We start from the raw sequence: 11,104 nt of genomic DNA, 5'->3' as shown, positions 1-11,104 counted from the left end.
TGTCATGAGCTTTGACGTGGTTGCGGCGGATCGCCTTCTTTGTTCTCGATGGCGGCGTTTCCACGACCGGATCCATCGGATCGTGTTTTTCTGCTGCCTGACCATATGAGAGTACTAGAGTTAGAACACGGACCCAACCAGGACTCTTAGCACGGGCGCTGGAGCAATAATGCACGACATTACCCAGCTTTCGGGACCTTTTCTCTCGACCTCAAACCTCAATCATAATCCTTAAGCCAGTCTCAATGCGGGTTTCATGAAAGGTATGCCTCTCAAGGTTCTTTTTAATCATAATAACATCACCTGAACAAAAATAATCATGGTTCCATTGCACGAAACATTTTTCGCTTATGTTAGTCACCAAACCACCAGAGACAAATTAGCGCTAATCCTGAGTTATCCAAACACTAATCATCGCCACCACTCGCCAACTGCACTAGCCCACCACCTAAACAACCTAGACGGTGTGAAGCGTCGGCTACCGGCTACCCACCCCTGTCCCTCCTGCCGGACCACCACCACCCATCAGGCGTCACGTTCAAACCGCGAAACCACACCCATTGGCGGCACACGAATTAAAAGGTCGTCGTTGCATCGTGGACGGACGGCAGGCAAGTCCATTCGCCGCGGCAACCGGTGCGTCCGGACCGACGCCCGTTGCCTTTCCACCCCCAGCCCCACACGCCCCGGGCGGCCCCCGCGCCGTGCCCGCCTTCCCCACCCACAGGCCCGAGTCATGGTCGCCGCCGCCGCCGTCGTGGTTTAATTTCCCGATCGAGCCATGGCCCCATATATAACCTCTCTCCCTCACTCCAAGGCCTGCTGCCTTCGTGTAAACCAACCAACCAACCAACCCATCATCCACTTCGCGCCTCCTACCCGACGCCCACTTCCCTTCGCTTCGCGCTGGCGCCATACATGGCCGTGCGGGCGCGCCACCTCTCCCACGCCTCCTTCTTCCCCCACGACCTCCACTCCTTCAGGTAACACTAGTCTCTTGCCCGGTTGCCTTCCTTCCTCGATCGGCTGCGCGATCGTTGTCCCGGGACCAGTCTCTGATCGTGCACGCTCCGCCCGCAGGGCTATGGAGGACGCGGCAGCGCCGGCGGCCGGCACGGCGTTCTTCAACGAGTGCGGCTGGAGCGCGCCGGCGGCAGGGATCGGCAGCGCGACTGTGCCCGCCAGCGACTTCCCGCGCGGCGAGGTGGCGTGCGGCTACGGCTTCGGGCCGAGGAAACGGCCGCGCGTGGAGGCGGCGGCGGGTTTCTTGGAGGATCGCAGCGCGGTCCTCCTGCCCCCGACGGCGGCGGGGGCGCAGGAGCTTGTGCCGGTGACAGCAGCGGGCAACGGGCAGGGAAGGGCGGCGGGCTCCGGCGCGGCGTCCACGTGCGGGAGCGTGGCCAATGGCGCCGGCGTCTCGCCGTCGCCGGGACTCCTGCCGAGGCTGCGCCGCCACCAGGACGCCGAGCTCGACGCGCTCGTAACACTCGAGGTACGTGCGTGCCGGGACTTCCGTATCGACAATTTCGACTCCGGCGATCGATCGGGGACCGTCGAGCTGTTGATCTGGTGGGGATTGTTTTGATCGGGGTCGCATTCATGTTCCGCAGAGCGAGAGGATGCGCGCGGCGCTGGAGGAGGCCCGGCGCAGGCACGCCCAGGCGCTGCTGGCGGCCGTGGAGCGCGCCGCGTCGGGGCGGCTGCGCGCGGCGCAGGCGGAGCTGGCGCGCGCGCTCCTCCGCAACGCGGAGCTGGAGGAGGAGGCCCGGCAGGCGGGGGCCGAGTGCCAGGCGTGGGCGGGCGCCGCCCGGAGCCACGAGGCCGTCGCCGCCGGCCTCCGCGGCGCGCTGGAGCAGCTCCTCCAGTCCCCCCGCGCGGCCGCGGCCGCGTCCGTGGGCGAGGCCGAGGACGCGCGGTCGTGCTGCTTCGAGGCGCCGCCACCGGCCGCGTCCAGGCGCGAGAAAGCGGCGCCGTGGTGCAGGTCGTGCGGCGGCGGCGAGGCGCGCGTGCTGCTGCTCCCGTGCCGGCACCTGTGCCTGTGCCGGGCGTGCGAGGCCGGGGTGGACGCGTGCCCCGTCTGCGCCGCCGCCAAGAACGCCTCGCTCCATGTCCTGCTGTCGTGAAGCCCCCAGCAGCAGCAGCTGCATCCAGCACACATGGCGAACGCGTCGCTCAATTTTCTAGCTTGATCAGACAGGATGCCAATGATCAGGATTGCAGCCTGGAAACTGCGAAAGAGTGGCGTAAGAGCGATAGCGAATCAGCTTACACTGAGAGACTGGAATTGTTCTTGCAACACCGTCTTCAAGATGCCTGAACCTGTGCAACAGAGCGAATGGAGTTTGGCATCCAAGAGAAATGGAATCGTGACTGGAGGCTTTCGTTCAGTTTCAGTGAAGTCCGATAGCAATTTCCGAGCCGTCGGAATCAACTGTTCTGACGAGATGGATCTGGCCTCCAAATTGCAGCACCAAACTCTGCTTGATAAAGTTGCTATGTGTAGCGAGCGAACATCAGTGTTCCGAGGAGTTCAGATGACTGCAGCGATCAAGCCGTTTGCACACGAAACGCAGCACAGATTTCTGAACGGCATAAGGGCCAAAACTGCTGCAGAAATTGAGGCCGGCAAAGAGCCACAGAGTATACAGGCAGAAAGCTCTGCAACGCTGTTACTGCATATTTCTACTCAAGATCCAGCGTGTACCGCTGCTTCAAGTTCCTGGCATGCGCACATGAGGCAGCGTGATCACGGCCGGAGCCGGCACGCGACGAAACACTGCTGGAGACGTTCCGATTTCTTTGGCATTGCGCTCAGAATCTCAGATTCAGAAAGGGGGCCTTGATTAGGGGCTTTTGTCTCGGAACTGTTTCCTGGCCATATGTGGCCTTTGGCAGCATGGCGATTGCTCATGGTTAAGACTCGGAGCGTTGGACATTTGTGACGCATCTAGGCTTTCCATGCATGTTCCTATGTGTCGTCCTCATCATGTGTTCCTTCGTCGGCAACGACGTCTTTCCCCCCTTGTGAAACATGGATGAACATTCTGGTAGTGGTCATGAATGATGCTCATCCATCATTTTAAATGGATGCAAGATCGTCTGGATTTGATCAGAACAAATTGGGTGTGCATGCCATCCAAATAGGTGCATCATATGTAATGTGTCCACTATTTGCAAGATTATTTTTGTACTTTTCGTTTAACCTTAGTAGATGAAGTTGAGAGTTGTGAAAATTGTGGAGACAGCTTGTCATTGACTGACTATCTCTGTTGATTACTTAGGGTCTTGTTTGAAACCTTCTTTATCGTCTCTGGCATATTTTTTTTGTTTTGCGAAGCTGTCTAGCATATTTGCCTATCTGAACTGGATTAGATGGCACAAATCAAATCACTAACAGATGGCTCAAACCAAATCACTAACAGAATCTAGCTCACAGATTATCTGTGTGGTCTAAACAGTCCTATATCGATTTATAAGCAAATGGTATGTTTATCTGAATCGGACCTCACTGAAACGGAAAAAGTCTCTCTGAGGTGCTCCATACGAGTTTCAAGAAAAAGTCTCTCTTTTGAATCGGAGGGGTTCCGTCACAGTTTCGAGAAGCTCTCTTCCAGGCTACATTATTGAGCTTTATTGGGATGCGAATAAGCGATGAGCTCTAGACTTCTTTAGGTGCTGGTTGATCGGATCGATCACGTGCACCAAGATCCATAAGTAAAAGAGCGAGGTGTGCGTCCTTGAAGTTTCTTACCCGAGTTGGTGTGTGCTTCTTGGATCCATCTCCTCGTTCATCGAACGCGGCAGTAGTGCCCACCCACAGCCATGACCCCAGTGCCAACAGCCCGTGCCAGTGCGCAGTGACAGACTGCATGCATGCCACCCATTGACTGGCACGGCCAGGACAACGCGCCGGGAGCCCTGCTTCCTCTCCCGGTCTCCACAACGGCCGCGTATCCTCCGCGTGCCCCCACGCAAGGCGGGGCGCTACCTCGGAGGCGCGGTCGCCGGCCGCGGCGCCCAGGCTGCCAGGCGCCAGCTCGCCCCGGCTGAACCCGCTCCGCGCCGGGGTCGCCACCCCTACGCGCGGGCGCACGGACCCGTCGCGCTTCAACGACCTATGGTCAAGTCGCGCGGGACCTGCACCTGCCGTCGCCGGCCACCCACCGCGCGCCCGCGCCGGGACACCAGAGTCCGCCCGGAGAAGCGCGTGGCTGACCGTGGAATCCGAGCGAAAAAGGCCGCTCTTCCCACGTCCTCCCGTGACGCGGACTCCATGTCTGCATGTACGGGACTCTGCAGAGCTCTGTGCGTCCAAGTCCATCGGTTGGCATTGTATGGAACCGAGATCACTGCAGAGCTGGTCGTGATCGAGCTGAGAGATCGGACAGAGATAAATGTGGCGCCGCACGGTGCTGGCGAAGGACCGTTTGAACGGGATTTTCTGACTGCAGATCAGGAACCAACTGTGTGCATCTCCTACGTTTTGAACATGACGCGGGGAGTTGTTGGCGACTGGACCTGGACGGGGCCGGAGTTGCTGACTGCCTCCAGCTTGTAATTCGCTGTTAAGAAATCGACAGTAACTGCTCACTGCGTCACTCGAAGGAAGCGCTGCATCATGAAACTACTGTCCATGGTGCAGAGGCGCAGGGGCGGGGGACGGCGCTGGAAGTGAACAGGGGAGATGTTGAAGACGATGCTGCTGCCGCCGCCGCCGCGCCTTTTCGTACGTGGTGATGATTGACCACCGCATAGCATAGCACTCCTCCCCACCTCGTCTAGAGCGCGTCCAGTGAAAAGCTCAACAAGACGCCTCGCGGTAATTATCAGCTACTATGCCATGCATTACACGAGGACATGCGAGTGGTGAACTTTTTCACCCAACCACCGAACCACGGCAATGTGCCAGAAATTGGCCAGGGTCCAGGGCGCGTTTTCAAGACAAATGTTCAGCAGATGTCATAAGAAAATAACAGTGACTTCATAATAATAAAAAAAAGAACTTACAGGACGAAATCTCATGTGGTTTTGTATACTCTTCCACTATCAACCCAAAAAAATCTAACTCTGCCTTAGCCGGAGTACGATTAGCCTCTAGATTTGAAATCACTGTTTGTATACATGGTGTTGGCCACAATTTACAAGAATATTATTTAGCACTAGTAAGAGAAACGAACAAAGAAACTCTTCCATGAAAACAAAAAAAGGGATATTGTAATATTTAAGTTTACAAAACAGCTTAGTTGTATAGTTCATAGTTAACAACTTGCATGTATTTCCAACATCATAAAAGTCTAAACACAAAGCCAAAGCTTCAATGAGAACACCCGTTGTCACAACAACATTTTTTTTTTTTGAAAACTGTCACAACAACATTTCAACCCATGATAAGCATTAGAACCAGTCAGTCAGGTAGGCTGTTCACTGCTTGGTAGGCTATTACATCCAAGACATCAGAACTGATACCATATTCAGGCATAGAAGCCAGCCATGCACCATAAAACGTATCACCAAAAAGGCAAATGTTTATAAAATGAAGTGAATAATGAACTGATGAATAGCACCAATGTGTAGCTGTATAAAGAATAAAACAACGAACAAATACGCAAAAGTATACAATCAACCTGTTTGTTGGTACAGGGTGTATCTTCCCCTTCAAAAAGTACGTGTATTTATATTCACAAGGCTCAGGTCAGCATTGTAACTGTAACTGTATCTGCTGCTGTATGCATGTTTGATGCTGTCCCAAGGAGCAGGCGACATGGATTGTTCACTCAGAGCTATAGGGGATAAATCCACATAAGGGTTGTCCCCAGGATGCCACCAGCCAACAATGGTGTCATAGCGAAGTATATGGACCCACATGTATGGAGCAAAATCCCTCGTTATCAAAACAATAACCAGTGCTTCTTTCTAGGCTTGTACTTGCTAGGTATATCTGCACAGTGATACGTAATTGCTTTTCTTAAAAGATGGGCATATATAGCAAGATGCAACCACAGTAATGTACATATATCTAGAATTGATACAAGCAAGTTACAATAAGTATATTGTGCTTTTTACCTCGAGCATCATACAGTGAGTTGTAGTGAACTTCTGACCAGAAACTTAGCCATATCTCTGAAAAATCATAATGATTTTGGATGTGAGTAATCATAGCTAGCTAATTTTCTTCAATCGATTCGTATCTACCTATCTTTTGCATAACAGTGCAGTAACGGTACATGTGTGAGGTCTTCCAACAGATCTAAATATTAACTAATAATGATGGTAAAACAGCACATTGTCAAAGAGACAATTGAAAATCCTAATAAGTAGTAATCGAAAAGAACCTTACCCCTCTGTGGTGTTTGATATTGTGGAACAATTTCAACAAAACATGTATCTCTGAATGATGTTAGAAGACAGATCTTCGCAGCAAACTGCAAAAAGAAAAAAGAAAAAAAAGAAGGAAAACATTAGACTCTTTGCTCCCCAGGGAAACACATTTGTATACTACAGTAAATATGCAAAAGCCTTCCCTTACAGAGTATAAACCCAAGAGCATGTTTTTGCCTCCTAAGTATGGTTCTTTTAGTGAAGCACAAAGAAAATATGAAATGATGTATGATGAATCCAAATACATTACAACAAAACCTGCGTCAATGTAAGGCGCATGAAGATTTAATTTTACCAGAATATGCCTTATATTGATGGATGATGGGAGTACGAATTATAAGAGTTAAGTCTTTTATTCCTAGTCATGCCATCGAAAACATATGTTATCTATTGTTTTGTATTTCAGTAAGATACAAAAATAATAGTGGTTATTTGCATACTAGTGTAACTAGGTGATACCCCACGCGTTGCTGCGGGATTTCTTAAACAAAATTTCAAAGTGAAATTTGAAAGTTTACACTAAGGTGATTGCATGGCAACATTCTTTTGCAGAAAATCGGTGGAAGACATAAATAGATGGTCCTAGTGGATGGGTGACGCCTAATATAGTGGGTTCCTATATGACGTGGATAGCTTGCATGTTGAGAGAAATAGAGTTAATGATTCTAGTGGGTGCCATCTATATAGTATATATAGATGGTTAGAAATCTTGCAGTCCCACGGTAAGTTGTGTGAAGAAGCTAAGCAAATGATGGTGGAATTATAGCAGGGTAAAAGAATATTAACCTTGTCAGCAGCTGCTTGAAGTGTGACATGGTCACCCCATTCACCAGATCTGGAAAAGATGGTAGTCAATGACACTATAGTTACAAAAACAAGTCCACAAACTTTTACTATTTGAGCAGCAAACCTAATAGTAAGAAAATACATACTTCTTCATTTTCTTGCAATACTGTTTATATTTCATTGGAACATAACCTTCGTACAAGGAGTTACATTCCTTGAGCTGCACAAGGAGAAAAACAGCACATGTAATGTAAGCATGCAGGTTTCGCAGAAAAAGAGATCAACAATGAGAAAAAAAAAGTTCTTAATACTCACAAGACAATAGACATACTAATACAGTTAAGCAAAGAGCAACAAATAACAAAGGGGAAAAATATGTGTTGCAGCATACAAGAACTTGAAGTTCAGCCATATGAGCTTGTTAACGTAGATTTGAAAAGTGGTACTTCCAATATGGCCAGGAGACTGTCATACCTGCTTTACAATCTCCTTTCGAACATGCCTGTGATAATCAGGTGAACGGTACAGCTGGTCTGAGAGTGCACGAAACTGCATAAACAAAAAAAGACATGGACATATAAGACTGTAACAGGATTATCTACTTTCATCAAATGAATGGGCACAAGAAGTTGGTATACCTGACAATTTCCATCACCAGCTACTCGCACTTCAAACAAGCCATATGCATTTAGCCTACAAAAGACTCTTACATTGTGAACACATCTTTATAGTCTGTGTATAACTGAAACAGGCACAGTATATAGATAGAATTTCCAATCTATAATGTGCACAAAGCAAACATATGGCTAAATATTTTATGAAAATGCAGAATACTCTCTGAACAAAACAATTCAGAAAGAAAATGTGAACAAAACAATTCAGAAAGAAAAAGCATGCAATTTATGTTTTAAGAGTTGGAGATGCATGTCAGGAAACATATCCTTTGTTGAATCTCGCACAATTTGCATGTCGATTCACAGTTTTCTTCAATTCCTTTCAAAAATCCCAGGTGCAATCCCAAATTTCAAAACTCAATATAAGCCTTTAACTCAACAGCTACGCATTTGTATGAAAAAGACAAGTCTTACTCTCCTCAAGGACAGGGATCTCCAAATGTTTACCAAAAAATTGATAGGATGGAATCACTAATGTCAGCCATGCAGAAAGTTAATGCTTGCAAAATAAGGCAAAATGTTGAAACACCTTTGTGAAAAATGATGCCATACTTAAATGTGAATGCTTGGGAAGATTAAATGCAACCAAAGTTCATGAAAAAGTTACCTATCAAGAAGGCGATAGTGGTCCATAGTGGCATCACTATATGTCGGGAAGTATGTGTTAATCCGGGGAACATGCTACATGCATACATATAAAAATGAGTATCAGGTAAGAAGCCAGTGATTTTAGCTTCATTTAATCACTTGATCTACCAGAAAGGAAGGGATTATGCCTATGAAACAAACACCGATAGAACTGTCCAGGGAAGAAAGAAGCAAAGGAACACAAATGACATAGAAGTCATGAGACATCTTACAGGAATCGATGTTAAATTTGTAAGACGCTTGGCCATAGCACCATCTAACTTGGCATATTCTTCGGAGAGAACCATTGCAATCATCCGATCATCATCCGTCTCACTCCTCTGGCTGCTCATAGAGGTTGAGCTAGATGAGGCACCATCCCTTGGAAACATGTGTGTCATCTCCAACCTAGAGAATGTCAGGATAGAAAATATATTAAAAAAATGATGAAGCGTTAAATGTGTTGGAAAAGATCCTGAAGAGCTCAAGAAATTGAAATATCTAATAAGAAGGGAAAATCAGATATCCAATTTACATGTACAATTACTAAGTCAAGGAAACAGAAAATTTATATCTTTAATGGAGACGCACAAAAAAAGCAAAAAAAAAAAAATGAGAGAGGCTTATCCGAAAAAAGTTTACTGTAAAGGTGCACATACTGAAATTGTGTTCTTTTTGTTGAAAGAGAACAATGATTTGCATATAAACTTACAGAAATGTGCATGTATCCACAGAACTATCAGGTTTGAGATGCCTGTGATGGAATCCCAAAAACCCAATCTGCATCCATTCCCTAAGTCCTTAAGGATGAATTTAACACATATTGTGTAATTAGTTATCCATATGGACTAACAGTGACATCCCATGTAATACTTAATTCTGCATGTGTGGCTGACAATGACTTCCGAGAGGTATAACTATGTATGTGTACTACAGGCATCAATATTGCACTTGAAGCACAAGGAGCCAGGAAGAATTCATGTATAGTTGGATACTAAATAACTAAAACTTGTCTTAAAATGATTCTCTCTCCTCTAGTCCAAGTGTGTTAAGTTTCTCGGCTAGCTTCTTACAAGGCTATGAAAGACTAGATCTCAGTCCGAAAATAACAGGAGGACTAGTACCCATTCTGAAGAATGGAATTGCGCTACAAGTCAAGCACCAATTGTCCACGATAAGGTTACTAGAAATCGAACAGTTGTCAGGAGCCTAATCTGAATGGTATCCAGTATGTACCCACTTTTTTCACGGAACCCTGCCTACCTGTACCCTGGGGCAAGATCCCAACGGACTTCGCTTTCCAGTATCGACTAACCATATATCTCCCCCCTCCAATCAAGCACCGAAAAAGTTCATCTACAGTTCGCCGTTCATCACCGTAGCTCCCCACCAAAATAGCAAACGAGTTCGGAACAGCCCAGCTATCCGAATACTCTGGGCGGGCACTCCTGAATCAATCTCAACCTCCTAGCGGCACGGAGACGGCAAAAGATAACTACCGTACGTGTCAAGCCAAGCCCGCAGAGGGGATTCGCACGTGCCGCGGAACTCCCTCCGTGAGCCAATCTCGATCGGCTCGACTCGGTCCACCACCAGGAGAAGATTTCCCCAACAACCCAGATTGGGTTCAACAGCAATCGACCCCGTGCGCGTGCGCCCGCCGATCAGAACCCCGGAACCCCACACGCCACCGTCGCACGTAGGAACGCCAGAAATCATACTCCCCGGCAAATGAAACGAACAACGGTTCCCCCGAATCGAGAAGAGAGGAGCCATACCAGCACCGGCGGCGGCGGCGGACAGCAGGTACGGGGAGAGCGCCGGCGAGCTCGCGGCAGTCCGGTCCCGAATCGCGCGCGGCCGCGGCGGGGGAGCAGAGGGAAGGGGAGGGCCCGGCGCCGGAGGCCTCGGCGGGGCGCGGTGGCGGAACGGGGACGAGGCGACGACGCGCTCGCCTTCCTCCTCTCGGTTTGAGGGGAGAAGAAGCGGGCGCCGCGGCTGGCTTTGATTGCTTCCTTTCGATCGGTCGGTTGGGTTGCGGCTTTTTCTTGCGCTAGGCATGGGGCTGGGCAGCTGGCTGCCGCGGTTTCTTCGGGGACGTCTATATGTAGCGCGAGCGAATTTGCGCTGATGCATCGCAGAAGCATCGGGCAGCCCAGGCGGACCTCACGGGCCGAAACTCGAGGCCCATTATTGATTCACCAAGTCTCCCACTAGTAAAATGATCTGATCGTATATTCATCTTCAATAGGCCAACGAGCGCATGAGGCATGATCAACAATCTGAACATAGGGACGAACGGAAATTTAAATTCATTTGAAAAATATTAATATTATATTTTACATAAAATATAGCCCGGATCCATTTCAAATCATTTGAAAGATTTATAAATGTTCCAAAATATTCAAAAAAAATATATAACAATTTCAGAATGTTTCGATCACTATCCAAAAAATGTTGTAGTCTTAAAAAAGTTCTGAACCTATTTCAAAATGTTTAAAATATTTCTAAATGTTCCAAAATATTCAAAAGAGTTGTTTAGCATTCTAGATTGTTTTAAACATATATAAATAGGCTCATAACATTTATAAATGTTTCAAACATTTTAGAATGTTTCAAACTGTTCAAAAAAGTTGTAA

The 11,104-nt window shown here is 48.1% G+C and overlaps 2 protein-coding genes across 3 annotated transcripts; one reads left to right on the top strand and one right to left on the bottom strand.

Annotated features, from left to right (window-relative positions):
• Positions 1–764: 764 nt before the first annotated feature.
• On the top strand, positions 765–3,300 carry LOC120640846 (probable BOI-related E3 ubiquitin-protein ligase 2). Of its 2 annotated transcripts, XM_039916767.1 has the most exons (3): positions 772–983; positions 1,081–1,492; positions 1,611–3,300. In XM_039916767.1, the coding sequence occupies exons 1-3, from the start codon at positions 919–921 to the stop codon at positions 2,121–2,123; spliced, it is 990 nt and encodes a 329-aa protein (XP_039772701.1). In that variant the 5' UTR covers positions 772–918; the 3' UTR covers positions 2,124–3,300. The 2 variants fall into 2 exon arrangements, with proteins under 2 accessions (XP_039772700.1, XP_039772701.1); XM_039916766.1 differs by having other exon boundaries at positions 765–1,492.
• A 2,153-nt stretch (positions 3,301–5,453) lies between these two features.
• On the bottom strand, positions 5,454–10,498 carry LOC120640845 (OVARIAN TUMOR DOMAIN-containing deubiquitinating enzyme 12-like). The gene is made up of 10 exons (XM_039916765.1): positions 10,244–10,498; positions 8,699–8,873; positions 8,446–8,519; positions 7,803–7,857; positions 7,639–7,713; positions 7,311–7,384; positions 7,165–7,213; positions 6,338–6,422; positions 6,064–6,120; positions 5,454–5,938 (listed from the first exon to the last, which is right to left on the bottom strand). Exons 2-10 carry the CDS (start codon positions 8,864–8,866, stop codon positions 5,889–5,891), a joined length of 687 nt encoding a protein of 228 aa, XP_039772699.1. The 5' UTR covers positions 8,867–8,873; positions 10,244–10,498; the 3' UTR covers positions 5,454–5,888.
• Positions 10,499–11,104: the final 606 nt, after the last annotated feature.

The sequence above is a fragment of the Panicum virgatum genome, chromosome 7K (genome assembly GCF_016808335.1).
Source record: "Panicum virgatum strain AP13 chromosome 7K, P.virgatum_v5, whole genome shotgun sequence".
Classification (NCBI taxonomy): domain Eukaryota; kingdom Viridiplantae; phylum Streptophyta; class Magnoliopsida; order Poales; family Poaceae; genus Panicum; species Panicum virgatum.
The sequence above is the reverse complement of the archived record's forward strand: the minus strand, read 5'-3'. Positions and strand labels throughout refer to the sequence as shown.